This window comes from Phytophthora sojae (genome assembly GCF_000149755.1).
Source record: "Phytophthora sojae unplaced genomic scaffold PHYSOscaffold_8, whole genome shotgun sequence".
Lineage (NCBI taxonomy): Eukaryota > Oomycota > Peronosporomycetes > Peronosporales > Peronosporaceae > Phytophthora > Phytophthora sojae.
The window spans coordinates 2748908-2765925 of record NW_009258122.1 but is presented as its reverse complement, the minus strand read 5'-3'; the positions used below and the strand labels follow the sequence as shown (position 1 = coordinate 2765925).

Sequence of the window (17018 nt, the reverse complement as noted above, 5' to 3'; positions counted from 1 at the left end):
GAATCCCCGATCGCGATCTGCATCCCCTGATCCACACACACGTGTCTGATATTGTCGTTGTACAGCTGACGCCGTCCGCTAAGCTGGATCTTGACTTCGTCGGGGAGACAGATAGAGCCGTCCGCAAGATCGAGGCGGATCCCCGCTGGAACCATAAAGTCCATTCCCAGGATCGCTTCTTGTCCTGATAGATCGCCAACCCAGATATCGAAGAAATACACCAGCGATCCCGCCAGCGTAACCTTGATCCTGGTCCTTCCTTCCGTCATGTACACGCTTTCGCCAATCCCCACACATTTCTGGCTCTGACTCGTGTCGACATAGCACCCTACCTTACGAGCAAAGGCGGTGTCCACGATGGACACCTCGGCGCCGGTGTCTAAGAGTAAGATCGACTTCTCATTGTTGATCTTGCCAGTGATCGTGGCCTGACGGAACCACTTACCTGGCGAATGATGTTTACAGTACCCTCTGGACTCCCCAGGGAGGAGATCGGGCACCACATCGCCAGATCTGCGGTGTTCGCTGACGCGAGGCCGACTTCGATCGCGATCATGCTCCGGGATCTCGGTCGTCACTTCTCCATCAGCTGGCGTGAACCATTCTTCCGGTCTGATTCCATCTCCACGTCCCGCGATCCAACGTTGTCGTCGACCACTGGAGTAGGTGTTACCACCGTGGCCTGTTGTTCCTTCAGAAATCGAGCCATCGCAGCCTGAAAGTAAGACTCCAGTTTGCCATTCGACTCATCTGATCCGGTAGCACTGGTGGTCCGATCGGTCGACTTGGGTTTCTGCTTCCGAGGTCCTGATCGCATGCGTTCCTGACGTTGACTCCGTGATCGTGCGTCCAACATCGCAGATCCTGAAGGGCCGAGGGACATCCGTTGAGGTTCAGACGACGTATCCGATACATGTTCCGCTGCGGAGACATAAGGAGACGACGATCGGTACCCAGTGGACTCCACTCGCGGCGATGACACTGGAGCCGGCGATACTAGATCTGGCACCTTCAGGTCCGGACTGTCCGCGATCACGTCGACCAAAGGTCTCAACTTGTCGACCAATGTCCGGATCGCTGTCTGGATCACATCGAGATCTTGATCGAAAAGATCGTTCGCTTCAATGGCGCCAACCACGTAGCCGGCCTCCTTCAACAGCCCGAGCAGGATCTTCACCGCCATCAGCTTGTTGTCCGTCACTCGGGGGGGGTCGAGATCGGCCCCTTCGAGACATCGATCTGCTCTGGCCGCAAGATCACCATGACAGGATCTTGACGCAAGAAGTCTCGCAGTTCCTTCAAGTGATACTGACGATCCAGGTCAGCCTCGGACCAGTCGAGCGCCGACGGTCTGGGATCTTCGTCGTCCAGGCCTGGCGCTCTCAGCTTCTTCTTCACGATCTGGGTGTTGTTCGCGATCGCGTTCAGGTAGTCCGGATCGAGCCTGATCGGCGAGTCAGCGAACGCGTATCGGTCCGATCCCGCCTTAGTTTGTTTTGTTAGTGAATCTCGGTTCGCACCAAGATCCACCGGGGTCCCCGCAGGGACCTGGGGAGGATGTTGAGGTTTGTCTTCTAGATCTGTCTCCAGATCGCCCTCGATTCCGTCGACAGAAGTCCTCCGAGCACTCTGTCGATCTGCGGATCTCGTTTTGTTCAGCAGCGTCTTCGTCGATCCGATATCCGACGACGCCTCTTCCCCTGGTTCTTTCTTCACTTGCACATCTTCTACGGACTCACGGTGATATCCGGAGTCCCCAACAGATCCGGGCACGCACACCATTGTGGTGTAGCGGGATCGGCCAAAATCTGGTTAAGGCCTGATCGAGCTTCCCACCAGCGCCCAGACACCGACTAACGGAGGGGGTCCCCCAGTGATCCGTGATCGGCTGAACTTGTTCTCACCTTGTGTACCCGTCGGCGGGCTGGGTCTGCTCTTTCGGGGCTCCGAAGATGCAGCACTTGGTGAAGATCGAATGTCTTGGCGTGACGCGGGGATAGGTTGTGGAGCAGTGCGGGAATCGTCGCTCTGCGACCGAGTATACGCTCCGATCGAGGGTTGTTCGCTCCGATCGGTCGACCTTGAGTCGATTCACGGCCTGTAGTTACCTTTCCGGGTGTGTTCCTCCCTTTCCTGAGTTGCTTGCCGCTTCCTATAGCGGGATCGAGGTTGATCGAGAGAAGAAACGATCGCCGGCCAAACAGTATCCGGTCGATCGAGGGTTCGCACACAAGAAATAGATCGCTAGAGTAGGTCAAGCTGGCCAATATATTAATCCAGTCTTAACCGTACCACTAGTTCACTGTCCAAAGTGTCGATGCTTGCCGAGGCCAATGTAGTTCCTGGGACTTGACGACTTGAGGGGGCTTGTGCTCTTCGGTGCAATTTCGACTCTGATTTATGTTTAGCTAGTGTCTCTCTACCGCTACCATCTCATCTACCATCCTACAACTCAACAACCACTGGATTCTTGTCCTGACTTCGTCCTCCATGTGCATCCCATCGTGGTCGATCCCCGATCCACGATCGAGTCCTGATCTGCGATCGACTCCCGATCCACGATCGAGTCCTGATCTGCGATCGACTCCCGATCCACGATCGATCTCGATCGGCGATCGGCGATCAACTCCCGATCGATGACTGGTGCCGGTTGCCGTGCGCCGCCGATCCATCATCTTCTGTCCTCGGCCGTCCTAGATCTGCGAGATCTGTCGTCGATCGGGGCTTGGGTCGACCCCGAATCACGCCACGGTTCGAGCACGATCATCCACAATCCGGCTTGCCACATGTCCTGCCTTACGCGCCGTCGTCATCGGGCCACTTGAGATCTCCCGAAGAACTCCCTCTGATCCATAGATCCTCGCTGCCTGTCTCTCGATCGCTGATCCCCCTCGATCGGCCCTGCCGCCTTTCTCGGAGATCGATTCTTATTCAGCACTTCTCCACACAAGCAAGATCCGATCTGGAACGAATTCGACGTGATTCGACCTAAGGGCCTGACCAAGAAACACCCGGATGTGTTCTGCATTTACTGTGCGGAGGTCATCATGAACGCTCAGCCTGCGCGCCACCTGTACCGTCATCTCCTGATCTGTACGGCAGCTTCACCAGCAACGAAGACGAAGTGGAGCAACGTGGCGGAGCAGAAGGAGGAGAAGAAGCGCAGGGAGCTCTCGCTGAGCGCCCCCAGCTTTCGTACCCCGACCAAGTCGAGTCGTGTCAGCTACGGTGGATCAGTCCCGACAACGCCTACAAGACGGGAATCAAACAAAGCTAAAGAGAAGGGATTCCATCTCGATATCGTGATGGCGTTCTACACGACCGGGATCCCATTTCGAGCGATCGACAACCCCTATCTGCGGCGCGCACTTCGCCGCCATGGCCCCAACGTCAGACTTCAAACACGCCAAAGTCTTGGCTCAACTTTCCTAGACCTGGCCTACACTATGGAGAAAGATCAGCTGGAAGCACTCCTTCGGAAGCAGAAGCGCCTGATCATCATCACAGACGGCTGCTCGAACATCAATGGGGAGAGCATCGTGAACTACGTGATCATCTCTCCAAAGATGAGGCCGATGATGTGGTTTTCCGGTACGACAGGAGGCGAGGCCCACACAGGTGAATTTATGGCATCTGAAATTTCTCGTGTTATCGGAGAGGTGGAAGCTGTTGCTGGTGTCGGAAAAGTGATCGCTGTTGTATCCGACAATGCCGCCAATATGAAGAAAGCTGTGCGGCTTGTCGAGGAAAACCACCCCAACGTGGTCTTTAATGGTTGTTCTGCCCACGCTGTGAACTTGCTGCTGAAGGACATGTTCAAGATCGAGCTCTTCGCCCAAGTGTTGAAGAAAGCGGTGAAGTTGGTCAAGTTCGTACGGGCAAGGCATTTACTACTAGCTTACGCACCAAGTGTCGTCAGCTTCCGGGTTAACGGGTGAGCTATCAGTGCCGGTCTCGACGAGGTGGTATGCTCAGGAGAAGTGCATCAAGAGCGTGCTTCGGAACAAGGCACCCCTAAAGGTGTGGTCACCAGTATGCAAAAAGGAAAGTAAAATGAATTCTGATGTTAGCTCCAACTTTAAACTAGTGCTTGTTCCTGCTCCTGGCTTTTGCCTACGAATTCGTACAGCTTCTCGAATCCGGCTTCTAGAACTCTAAGCACCAGAGCGAGCTTTGCTTCGGATCGTACTGCGGCAGACACGAGACCGGCCAGGGCTGGCCACACTGCCTCCCCAGGGTCTGCCGCTCTTGAAATATGCTATGCCACTTGGCCATGGTGTTGCGAGTGCGTTTAAGCTTCATCCAGCTGTGCCTTGAACTGCTCGTCCTGTTGCTGTTCTGCGTAGTTGGCCATCAGCACTGGCACGTCGCGCAGCATGGTCTGCAGTGGCTCCCATGAGTCCTCGATGTCTTGCAGGCCTCTCCACGATACGAGTACTTCCCATTGTTGCGTTGCCGAATTGTAGCGGTGGTCGTGGAAACACTCCACTCCTAGCACGATGCCTTGCTTGGCAACGTGCTCGAGGATCTCATCATCGACGTTCATGCTTGCGTCGTCGTAGTACTTGAGCCTGGAACGAGAGCTCACGGGACGACCGAGTCCGCACAGCCTTGACAGATACTTGAGAGGTGTCGGCGGGAGCCAACCAGCGCGACACTAAATCCGCCCAAACGTTGTCAGAGCCCTTGACATGTTCGATTTCATAGCGGTTGTCCGACAGCATCAGGGCCCACCGCTGCAACTTTCCGCGCACATGCTTGCGAATCTCCGTGTGGGGGCAGAAGATCTGAATGAGATTCGGGTGGTCGCAAAATAATTTGAACCCTGCTTCACGGTGCAGCAGATACTCCAGGTCCTTCGCAGCCTTGATAATGGGATAGCCTTCCTTCTCTGCAATCGACCAGTGTAGCTGAGCACCCTTGAATATACCGATCTTGCAGAATAAAAGCTCGTGCGACTGGTAGGCCAAGCTCTTATGGTCATCCCAGCTCCACTTGCGAGACAATGAGTGACCATCCTCGGTCCGAGGCATCCGTAGTCACGCACACAGTAGCCGCCTCGCTAGGGAACGCCAGCTTCGTTGATCGAGCCACAGAGTCAAGGAACTCAAGATAGTGGTGCTCCTCCTCAGCCGTCCACGTGAGCGCAAGTCCTTCAGCATAACGCTGCTTCCGACTGTGTCCTTCAAATGCACTCTCCAGTTTGGCTTGAAGTGGGGCCGCATGCTGGGCAAAGTTCACGATAGATTCACGCAACCAATTAGCTGCGCAAAGCAGCTTCTGCAAATCTGCCGCTGTGGCTGGAAGCGGCAGTGAACACAGAGCTGCAACTCGTTCGGGGTCGTGGCGAACGCCCTCACCGTCAATGAGGCGTCCGCACAGGAGATCTCACGCGAAGAGACAGCTCTTGTTGGCATTGAGTTTCAGACCATACTCGCGGAGGCGAGCGAAGAATTTCTTGAGCACCGCGATGAACTCCTCCGCAGTCTTAGCGAACACGACGATGTCGTCCACCCAGATCAACACGTTGTCATACAGCATATCATGAAACACCTCCTGCATTTGGTTTTGGAAATGGATCGGCGAGTCGGTTGCTCCTTGTGGCACCCGCGTGGGTGTGTACACAGTGTCATTCGTGATGAAGCTGAAATATTCACGGCAGTCCGGGTGCAGCAAAAGCTGCCAAAACCCTTTGAAGAGATCGAAAGTTGCGAAGAAGCATGCACCCTTAACCTTGGTAATCACCACCAGTAGGTTTGGCATTGCACCGGCGATAGGCACGGTGCGCTTGTTGATCGGGCGGTAGTCGGTGGCGCACCGAAAGTCTTCGACGGGACCCTTCTTGCGAACGGGAATGGCCGCACAAGCCCACCTACTCTGATTGTTACGTACAACCAGCTCAAATTCTTCCAGCTGCCTGCCGTAGTCCCGAAGGAACTTGGTTTTCAACTCACAGAGTACTGGCGAGGCTTCGTTCGATACGGTGGGGAGCCGTCGACCAATACGACTCGCAGTGGCTCGAGCTTGGCGGGTGGGTCCGCGCCTAGCTTCGTCCGCCATAGATCAACTTCTTCCTTGGTGGCATCTCGTAGCGCATCCTTAAATTCGTGTGGAAACCCTGCCTTGACAGCGTCGTCCAACATTACGTCGAGTCGGTCCATGATTTCATCCAGGTTGGTCGCGCCCACGATGTCATCCTCCGGTATACCATCCTCGTCCTCCTCGGGGGCACCTTTGGCTGCGAGGCGCTCCAGGAGATGATCCACGTTGATCCCAAGCGACTTCAGAGTTCGATCACCAAGTAAGAACTCATCCGCATCTCCATCGATCACTACACACTGTAGTCTGCGCAGATTGACCGGCAGCCGTTAATAGCTGCACGTCAACTTCACACATCTCGGTGCAAGGAACGAGCCGTCCGTCTGCCACTTCAACCTCCATCGGCACTTTCAGCTCTTCCACCACGAGGTCATCATCCAGTTTCCTCAGTTCATGCGCAATGTGGCGGGTAATCACGTCGTAGTCAGCGCCAGTGTCGGCTCGGAAAGGCACCTCCAATATGCCATTCAAAATGGCTGCACGCTCGCCGGGCTGCCCAATTGATCGCACAGTCTTCCACGCAAGCGCTGGTTCTTCATGTCATTCATTCGTTTTAGGGCTGCTTCTTTGTCTGCCTCACTAGCGGTGGGGCAATCCTTCACCCAATGTGCTCCATTGCACACGAGACAGCCATCGCGCGGCGGTGCGCGGGGCTTGTCGGCTTCTTGCTTCGACTGCTTGGGCTTGCTTAATGACGAGTGCTGGGGCTGTGAAACACGAGGCTTCAACGAAAGTGCTGGCTTCTTGTTGGAGTTATTGGTCTTGGGGTTGCTACGAGGTTTATCCACCTGCTTGAGCTCCTGGGCCAGCATGTGGTAGTGCTGCTGCTCTCGTGCGCGCTCCACTAAGGCCTCGTAGAGCGCAACATCGTCCTTCTTGAGCACCGGCTTGGCGATGACCAGGCGCTCCATCTCCAGCCTCAACATCTCTGGCGCAATGTTCTTTAGCAGGTACTTGCAACGCAACTTCATGCGTTCGTCGTAATTCGGTTCATTTTCGCGTCCACTACCGAGGATTCCACCCAAACCATGGTCCTCCACAATCTTGTCAAACAGCACAAAGTAATTCACCACACGAGCTTCTGTGTCTTCAATCTTAAGGTCCATCTTCAGTTCGTCCTTGAAAAGCTGGTCCATGTCCGGGATGTGGCTGTTTTGCAGCGCTAAGCAACGCCGCGTGATCTCCAGGCCGAGATCTTCATCGGTCACGTCAGCCGCTCGCTTCTTCAGCACGAAGCGAGCCAGGTGGTCCAGGATGCGCGGCTCGATCGAGTTGCGGATCGAGGTGACAACGTGCTCGTACTGCTCGCCAGTAACCGCGCAGCGATTGCGAATATTCTGCCGAGGAGATTAGGGACGCCTGGTCCCAGGCACTCAGGCTCGGAGGCTGAACCACCTCGAACACTGGCTGCGGCACGGTCATCTCGACGTCTCCGTCCGCGTCCGTGGCCATCTTGCTTGTCTAGGCTTCACGCCGTGCAGGTTCGGCCCGCTTCTTCCTCTTGCCGCGGCTTCTGGTTCGTCCAGAAAGTATACTTTGTGGTCACCAGTATGCAAAGGAAAGTAAAATGAATTCTGATGTTAGCTCCAACTCTAAACTAGTGCTTGATCCTGCTCCTGGCTTTTGCTTACGAATTCGTACAGCTTCTCGAATCCGGCTTCTAACACTCTAAGCACCAGAGCGAGCTTTGCTTCGGATCGTACAACATGCACTGCGGCAGACACGAGACCGGCCAGGGCTGGCCACAAAAGGCTTTATTTGCTGACGCCGAGTTGATGAAGCACTACAGCGACTCTGCGACCGCCGAAAAACTCAAAAGAGGCTCGCAACATCTTGCAGGACAAACAGTTTTGGGCGAACGCAAAGATCGTCCTCCGCCTGACCAAGCCTGTCACACGTGTACTCGCCATGTTTGAGACGGACACGTGCTCTAATTTGATGATCCTCCACGAGTTTAACCGCCTGAAGAAAGCTACCGCGTACACAGAGCCCCTCTCCACTCTACGAGACCCCACGGTGCAAGGCAAATCATTGAACTGATCGAAGAGCGCTGGGAGTTCATTTGCCCTCGTTCCAACTCCACCCGAATCGCGTACTTGCTGGAGCCATCAAAGGATACTTCTGCTTTTCTTGGCAAAAGTCTTGACGAGACCGTAACGGATGCTGTCAAACTTGCTGAGCGCTTCGGACTGCCTCATGATATGACCCCAGCCAGCTTTCGCTCGGATTTATTGGACTTCCTCGATATGAAGGACGGGTGGTCTGCTGACGAGAAGAAGAAAGCTAGTCGCGACTCGCCCCTGCAATGGTGGCTATTGGACCGTTCCTTTCCCCAGCTCCGTTTCTTCGCTGACAAGGTATTGAGCATCCCGACTTCATCTGCGGCCAGTGAACGTTTGTGGAGTATTCACGGGTTCACTCACAGTAAACTCCGCAATCGACTTCTCGTGCCCACCGTCGAAAAGCTGGCTTTTGTCTACAACAACAACGGAGACACGGGACCAACGAGCTTGCCACTCTACCAGAAGCCGGAGAGACCAAACGCCAGTGACGTCGACAGCGACAGCGACATCGATGGCAATCAAGACGATGAAGAGGAATGTTTGTTCGACTTGCAGGACAGGGAATTTGAGTATCTACTCGACGCAATCGTTAGCGTAGACCTCGCAAGCGAAACCGCATAAGCTAACCCTCCCTAATCCCCTCTTGGTACACCAGCAGTGAACGACTTCAGTTAACTTCTTAATGATACGATTCAATATAATACATGTCAAAATTAATCTGCATCACCATGCTTGGTCGATAGCGACGTAAAGGGCTCCCTACGCGCTTATTTATCTGCTGCGCATGCTTGGACATTATGTGTTCTACCCGCCGCTTCTTGTTCAACCAGCCGGGACGCACGAGTGCCGGGTCGAGCATCTCCGGGTGGATCGTCGTCATGATGACAATGCGACCTGGATAGTCGATGACGCCGTCCAGCACGTTGAGCAGCCCCGAGAGGCTCAGCTTGTCTTCAAGTCCTTCGGCTTGAGCATGGGGGCCGCCCCTCCGTCCTCGGGGACCTCCACCATTGCCTTCTTCTGGCTGTCGAACATGCGCGCGGCCTCGCTTGCCTTCGTGTCGCTGTCTATGCGGGCGTTCACGATGGAGAACGCGCAGTCGATGTCTTCCATAACAAACACGTCCTCGAAATCCATCTCGACCGGCGAATCCAATCCTTGCACCGCGAACTTCTGTCGAAGAGCGTCCAGCAGCTGCTGGTTCGTGTGGATATTGTGGAGCGAAATCGTCACGATATGGCCGGCGTCGAGAATGCTGGGCGACGGCCTTGATGAGACTGGTCTCGTCTGTGCCGGGTGTGTCGTGCAGCAAGATGCCGAGCTTGTATCGCGAACTTGCCCGAGCGCGACTCGAAGTTGTCGACCGGATGCAACACGCCCTCCATCTCCTCGAAAAAGAAGTTGTCCAGCGTCTTCTTGCCAAGCGCGTACAGCTTGTACTTCATCTGCGCGACCTTATCCAGAATGCTAGAACCGCCAGTCTGGATGCAGTAGTAGTGGAGCGTGCCCTTGGTGTATCGCTTGCGCTCCATGTCCTGGTAGTCTTGATGGCGCGCTTGATGAGCGCGTCGATGCGCTCGTAGCCGTCAGGCAGCGTCGAGAAGACTTGAAGCTGACGTTGGTCTCCGTGAGCGTCTTGGTCTTCTTTTCCTTCTTGTCCTCGGGCTCGACGGTCTCGAGCTTGAACTGGACGCCCTCCTCCACCTCGATCCACTCGTTCTCCTGGGGAAGCGCCTCCAGCACAGACCGTCCACAGCGCCGCAGTAGCCCTCGCCATCGTCCGAGTCGTACGAGGACTCATGTCATCGCCGTCGTCTTCGCCGTCCGCGAGCGTCTTGTTCGTCTTCTTCTGCGGCCGGTGGAGCAGGTCGTACTTGGCGTCCTTATGGTCAGGTCCAGCACGTCGGCCAGGTAAAGCGAGATGGCCTTCTGCAGCAGGTGGTTCTGCTGCTCGTAGTCCCAGATCTTGTGGCCCTCGGAGCTGAAGCGCTGCGTGATGCTGATGATCCGGTACACGCCCTCGGGCTCCATCTTACCGAAGATCAGCGCGTACAGGTGGCTGAGCAGTGAGTCGCCCGAGCCCTGCAGGTGGGTAACGAGCTGCAGTAGCAGCGACACCACGAGGCACACGAAGGCGTCCGCGACGACGTAGCTGGTGCTGAGTCTTCGCAGGAACTCGTCTGGGGGTTGAGCGGGGTCGCGATCGCGCTGTCCATGTCGCCAGCCAGCCAACGGCGCTGGCGCCGGCTGACGTCGAGATAAAGCGCTCTTTGAGCTGCGCCGCGGCAGCAGCTTGGCCACCGGGGTTCACCGTCAGCTTGAAGAGCGGCCCTCGATGCTGGTCAGCACACGCAGGTCCGTAAGCTCGGGGAGCGCGAGACCCAGTACCCATACGGCTTCGCTATTTAGCGAATTATTGTAAATATGCATAATATTGCCTTAAATGATTGCTCGAATATTTTACGGTATTTAACAACTACCAATCTGCGTTTAACTGTGAAAAATACTACTTTCGTATTTAACCAACTTCTTTACAATTGGCGGGAACCCGGGTACGGGACCCCGGTTCCCCCAAAACTACCGGTACACATGTATGAGCAAATGTATTGAAGTGTTGGTCTATGACCTACATAGAACACAGCTAAAGCTCAGTAGGGGAACGGAAGGTTAATTCACCTTCGCCCTCGTCCTGTGTCTCTCCACGAAAATTCAGACGCTTGACTGGTGCAGCGGTACAGTGCTTCCCGGTCTCATCGCTATCCTCCTGCTCATGAAAGATAAACTTGGACATGGTAAGGTATGTTATTTGGGTCTATTCAGTACCGGTGGCATATATTGAGGGTAGCCCTTCATCGATAGCACTTAGGTATGAGGGTTTAACTTGCCCCGAGGGTACCAACATGGAGGCCAAAAATTAAATAAATAATTCGCGATTTGGTCGGTATCATTTGCGGGAACCCGGCTCCCGCCAATTGTTTCAACTCTAGTTGCACGCAGCAGCACCAATCAGAGCGCTCTACTCACCTGCTGGTATCAGACAACAGCCGAGCCACGGACATGACGTCAATTTGACTCCTTGACTGCCAAAGAAGTCAACCTGGTATTTTAGCTTCTACTCGAGGTGTTCGGGTAGATACATGTTGCAGGTAGTGGAAACTACCTTTAGATGTAGAACCCCCACCGCCGGGAAGCGTGTACTACGTCTACCTGCTCTTTAGCAGGCGTAGATCAACATGCACTAGCGTATCATGTCCTACGAATGGAAGTTATGCATCAGCCAATATACATGTAAGGTAAGGTGCCAGTTGCGTGCCTACAACCAGCTCCGTGCCTACTTGTTTTAGCCAATTAGCATCTTCTCCTTGTTAAACTCTCGTAGTCTATTGGTAGATTTTTCCAGCGTCACATGCAATTTCCGGTGATGAGCCTCCTAGGATTTGCATAGCATACAAAAATGCTATCAAAAAGAGGCAGGAAACTGGCAGCTCACTCCAAATCAACAAGCTTTTCAAAACAATAACAAGAAGTTCTTCAAAATTTACACGGACCAGCGTGAAGTTCATAAATTCAGCCCAATCGCGCAGATTTAGTGGGTGCAATCAGATTTCTGAATGGACAATTCAATGAAAAGTTATGTCACAGCAAGTCCGCAAGTTCGAAGGACGGCACGAAACTGGCAGAAGACCTTAGTCATAACATGCATCGGTTGACGGAGTCGTGTGCGTGTTATCGTGTACCGTGAGATAAAAACACATAGCTGCGACTGCTGCCGACAGTTACCAGCACGTGCATACCATATATAGGGGCCAACCAATTCGGTTGCAGTGCCTATGGAGATGATTGTTGTTATGCATTCGAGACCTTGCTAAGAGCGATGTCCAAATAAAAAAACACTTGTTTATTCAAGCCGAATTATTTTCGGAATGTTGCCCGAAGGAAAACGTGGGTACACTTTTGCCGGTTTATAACTCGGTGAAAAGAAATTGGTGCAGCACCAATTTATATATACAGTCAAACCTGTTTATATGAGGCCCTGTTGGTGACCATCAACTACAATGACTCATATAAAATGGACTCAGTTAAAACAATTATGTGGTGCACGTAAAGAAATCGTGCATAGTTCGCTGCCGCTTTGCCTTCACCGTAGTCTCTCGAACCAAAGCGGTCACGATCTGTAAAGCTCTTCGTTCTCTGTCAGTCTGCTCTCCGCATTGCAGCAGAAATGCAGCCAGCTCCATGCAGTGTCTCAGAGCAATGGCAGGTTGAACTGCGGGTTCCTGTTCCTCCTCTTCCTCCTAAGCGCTCCGCCAGCTCATGCGCCTTCAGCAGGAGCACGTCGTCCGCCATCGCCGTTTTAGCTTCGTTCTCAAAGAAAAAATCCCTCAGTTCCCGCTCGAACTGAGGGAATTTCACTCGGCGCCGCTTGGTCGCACTCAGGTCGACGTGGCTGAAGTAGGAAGAAGGCAGGTTGCGCAGTCGGGCGAGTGTGGCATGGCTGACCCGGGCCTTGAAAGTTGCGTAGATCCACTCGGCGTGCATGGGGTTGTTCATGCCAGGATTCTGCTCGAGCTTTAGGTGCACTTGGAGCTTTTGTTCTAGCGTCAGACAGGTGCGAGGAGACATGGCGAGCGAAGAAGGCTTGCGGTAGGCGTTGAGTGTTGAGCAGTGGTGCTTTGAAGAGTGTGTGGCCGTGAGCAGTGTGAATCAAATAAACAGGTGAGACCTAATTTGGTCCCCAAAAATGTGACTCATATACTTTGTATGCATATAAACAGAGATCATACAAAAACTAAGTAAAATATTTGGTAGCGACAAAGCCTGCATCAAATAAACGGCATGGCTCAAGTAGAGAGGATCATACAAACAGATTTGACTGTAGTGGAGCTAGTTTATTTCAATGATCCACTCACATTTGACGACCCAGAGCGCGATGGCGAGGAGCGCCCCAGGCAGCGACGTGGGGCGTGGTGACGCCGCGATGACCGTCTCCGGTAGTACAGCTGCCCATGCCGTGCCTGTTGACGATGGGGAGGAGCGCGCAGCGGTGCCAGAAGCCATCCAATGTGCGTATGAGGTTGTGTGTGCGTTGTTTTAACATATCTGATGATGGACTCTCTGTGAACGTTTTGAGCAGCACTACAGACTCGATGGTTCGCTAGCACTGCGCCCCACTTGAGTGAAGAAGAGTTCAGCGAAGAAGAATTGCTGCTACTGTGTATTTTGCTGGTCGCAGCGGTGGTTGTGCTGAGTCAGCTAGACGGTAGGTCAATTCGACGCCCCCCAGGAGAAGTCGTCGTCGTTCGCTCTGACTTCTTTCCGCTTCTAAAGGCCAATCGCTCCTTAAAAGCGTATCGCCGGACGGTCCGTTGTTCGCCTGAGTCCTTTGACAAGCTCCAGGCGTTACTGGAGCCGCTGTACTACCGCAAGTACGGGCTCCCCGGTAAAAACACGCAGTACACCTTCGACTACGGGCTGGCTGTGCTGTTGACCTACTATGGTAATAGCTGTGGCCAAGATGGGGACGGTATTGGAGGAGCTGCAAACCAGTTGGGGATGTCAAGAACAGCAGCACTTCGATACATTCAGAACCTGGAGGAGCTTTTGTGCGGTATGATGAATGATATCATCTACTTCCCGGCACCTACAGCGGATGCAGAGTGGGATGACATGGTCGATGGCTTTGCCGCACGTGGCGGAGATTTTCCAGACGTGGTGTGTATTTTTGACGAGACTATAGTTCGTACTCGACGTCCAAATGAGCACTTGGTACGCTTTAATTTATTTTTTTAATTAGTCCAATGTCTGGCTAATCGTTTTGAATGTGTAGCTAACCGCTTTGACTGATAGGGGTTTTATGATAAGAGCGGGAAGCCTTCATATAACTGTCTTGCTGCGATAGATTACCGCAACAAGTTCCGCTACATCGGCGTATTCAGCGGAAGCAACTCCGATCAATCCATGTGGAATCAATCGGAGGTTCTTGGAGCTCGCGCCCGGCATCTGTGCCCACTGGGGGTGAACTGGCTGGGAGACTCTGGATTCAAGATCTGGCCGTTCCGGCCTTGTCGTAGTTGCCTCAGAGGCAGCGAGTGCGGAAACGTTAGACGACATCTTGAAGTGGACGGGAAACAACTGATATATTGCATATTATTCGATTAGATAGGTTTTCAAAAAAATCAGCTGCGCAGTTTGGACATTCCGACGATTTATTCTAGCCGATTTATTTTTGTCGTGAAAAACCACAGGTCCAAATATTCGATCGACTTTTTACTTGGACGTCGCTCTAACTTTACTTGATTTATGATGACAAACAGCCCATATCCACAGCCAACCATGATGTTTGGGCTTTCAAGCGAGCTAACGTATACCTCCATGGCCGCACGATATCGGCGATGGCGTGCTGAGGCGAAAGGCACGGTTAGGTGGCATCAGTAGAGCTTTTTATTTGAGTCAACGGAGGTTTAGCACTAAAATAAAATATGAGTATGTCGAAAAACTTGTTGTGTTTCTGCATATTGCAAACATCTTCAGCAAAAACCTGGCGCAGACAACAATATGGAAAGCGATACAAAAAGATCTACTACGCTGGTCAACCAGCAGTGTGAAGAAAAACCGTCTACTTACAGCGATATGGTGGAGCTACTCAATGAGTGGATCGGCAACTTATAGTACAGAAGCTACTTGTAAGTTAAGTAAGGTTTTAAACAGGTCTTATGCAGGTCTGGTCCTGTTTTGGTCCTACGACATCTAAACGAGACCGAACGGGAAATAAGTATGATTTCCCCGGTGGTCTGTCGAGACCCAACACGAAACACGCTAATTTTAGACCCTCTTCACTTAGATATATAATATCGTGATATTTAGTAGTAGTAGTAGATGATATAGCTTACTTCTCTGGCCCACATAAGAAACAACACTTCGGTTTTCTGGACATAACCTTTTACAAAAAAATCGTTTGGTGACTCGCAATACCTCGACCGAAAGCTGCGCATTTGCTCCGTTTCACGCTATGATTAAAAAAAATCTAGCAGCAGAAAGAAAAGAGAAACAGCCTTTTATCTGAAGTCGGCTTTAGGCAACATTAGGTTTTTTAGCGAGGTGCCGTCAAAAATTAGCGATATTAGAAAATAACATATCACCGTAATCGCGAGTGACGGCTTTACCCTTATGTTCGGTTGTCGATGTTGTAGCGCCTGTTGGAGACGAGTTAGAAGGGCTACAGTTTTGAGGGTTTTCTACGCGATTATCTCGGCATGCGCAGACCCATTTATTTTGGCCAATAGTAAGATGAAACAGTTGATTATACCCAATCATATGTGATATGGGGTCCACATCAAATTGAGGTTTAATGCCGAATGTTGTTTCTTAAGTGGACCAGAAAAGTAGTATTTTGGGGCTAGTTGACTTAGAGTGCTGCTGGGGATTATAATTTGGTTCACAACATGTCTGAAATTCGGTACATGTCCGTGTGGTAGACGAATCTTGTATAACAACAATGGAAACGGTGTACTAAAGGTAGAATTGGTCATTATAGGATAATTTCTAGATCAATTTATATGTACGTTTAGTATCGAGGACCTTTAAGTTTACGAAGCTATTACTATCGTTTGAATAGGCGGTTGAAAAAGGTTATGTAAAGGCAACGACAACAAATGGAGGGGCTAGCCACCCCTTTAGCGGCGCCCGGTAAAGCGGTAGTCGCCATTTGATCAGAGCTGGTCCCTTCATCCAATGTTTGTTATATTCAAATCACCGTTACTTTGCTGAGAGTACTAAGTGTACCGGACTGAAGATTGGATCTCAAAATCTCGATCTAAATCGTAGTTTGGGCCATTCCAAGTTTAGGCTTACAGAGGTGGTCTATGTAACAGGGTGCTACCCTTAGAACATCCCAAGATTTTTAATATTTTTGCATGGTGGAACTATTCCATCAAAACTCGGCCTTATTGTCTATTTCAAATCTTTAGACTATTTATTCCCAACATCGTGAGATTGTCCAGGGTTGGGAAGTTGTATATCGACACTGAAAAGACAAAAACGGAAAACTTTCTATAGTGAAGGCTTCCTATAGGCTGGATTTCTGAACATTCTCAAGCACTATGCGATTGAACAGGGAGCTCCAAATTCCGTTACGTGGGATTGTGCTGCTAAGAATACACAAGTTCGAATACTGACGGACTCTTATTGGCTGAACCAATTCGATCTATTAGTAATATTATGCGATTGAACGGGGGGTTCCAAACATACCAGTAGTTACGTAGGTTTAGACTGGTAACAAAAACTTTTGCTGCTGTTGGGCTTTGCTCTAACGGTGTGAATTTGTGTTCATTCCTTTTTTTTCTGACAACCCACCAGCTCTTCGCCTTCGCCGCCTCCACCCTGCAACCCCTTCTCTGCCTCAAGTCGTGATGCCAACCACCACCGCATCAACTCCGACCTCTTCAAGTCACCGCAGCGACGGTGAATTCGACCAGCAGTGTGAATTTGGCTTCAATTCGGATCGTGGAGGAGCTTCGGCGAGCGACAGTGATACTGACAGCGATGCTGGCTATCTCTCTCCTGTTTATGGGGATCGAGAACCCTGTTTCAGCAGTGATGACGACAGCGATGATGAAGACTCGCCGACTGGGACTCGCCCGCGAGGTATTGAAGTTGACGATGACTCTGTCTCCAGCGGTGGCTCAAGCGTGTCCACTCAAGGGGATGTGACCAGGCTGCCCGGCGGACTTGTTCTCGGTTCTTCCCGCTATGACATGGACGACAGCGAAGCCAGCAGCAGTTTGGACGACTCTGACGCATACGACCCTGAAATGGAGACTGTTAGCAGTGAGGACGAAGACGACGAGCTCGCAGTTC

At 52.1% G+C, this 17018-nt stretch overlaps 5 protein-coding genes across 5 annotated transcripts; 2 read left to right on the top strand and 3 right to left on the bottom strand.

The window, feature by feature from the left end:
* Positions 1–1197: 1197 nt before the first annotated feature.
* PHYSODRAFT_520530 (hypothetical protein) lies at positions 1198–1782 on the bottom strand (the record flags this gene model as incomplete). The annotated part of the gene is made up of 1 exon (XM_009535642.1): positions 1198–1782. The coding sequence occupies one exon, from the start codon at positions 1780–1782 to the stop codon at positions 1198–1200; it is 585 nt and encodes a 194-aa protein (XP_009533937.1).
* Positions 1783–5945: 4163 nt separating this feature from the next.
* On the bottom strand, positions 5946–6344 carry PHYSODRAFT_519621 (hypothetical protein; the record flags this gene model as incomplete). The annotated part of the gene is made up of 1 exon (XM_009535641.1): positions 5946–6344. A coding segment is annotated over one exon (399 nt), but the record flags the coding sequence as incomplete, so codon positions are not given.
* Positions 6345–8393: 2049 nt separating this feature from the next.
* On the top strand, positions 8394–8585 carry PHYSODRAFT_418814 (hypothetical protein; the record flags this gene model as incomplete). Its single annotated transcript, XM_009535640.1, has 1 exon — positions 8394–8585. A coding segment is annotated over one exon (192 nt), but the record flags the coding sequence as incomplete, so codon positions are not given.
* A 519-nt stretch (positions 8586–9104) lies between these two features.
* On the bottom strand, positions 9105–12785 carry PHYSODRAFT_337934 (hypothetical protein; the record flags this gene model as incomplete). Its single annotated transcript, XM_009535639.1, has 7 exons — positions 9105–9417; positions 9498–9697; positions 9780–9884; positions 9910–10011; positions 10065–10370; positions 10396–10500; positions 12498–12785. The coding sequence occupies 7 exons, from the start codon at positions 12783–12785 to the stop codon at positions 9105–9107; spliced, it is 1419 nt and encodes a 472-aa protein (XP_009533934.1).
* A 750-nt stretch (positions 12786–13535) lies between these two features.
* On the top strand, positions 13536–14321 carry PHYSODRAFT_521064 (hypothetical protein; the record flags this gene model as incomplete). Its single annotated transcript, XM_009535638.1, has 2 exons — positions 13536–13928; positions 14010–14321. Coding segments are annotated over 2 exons (705 nt in total), but the record flags the coding sequence as incomplete, so codon positions are not given.
* Between the last annotated feature and the right edge of the window lie 2697 nt (positions 14322–17018).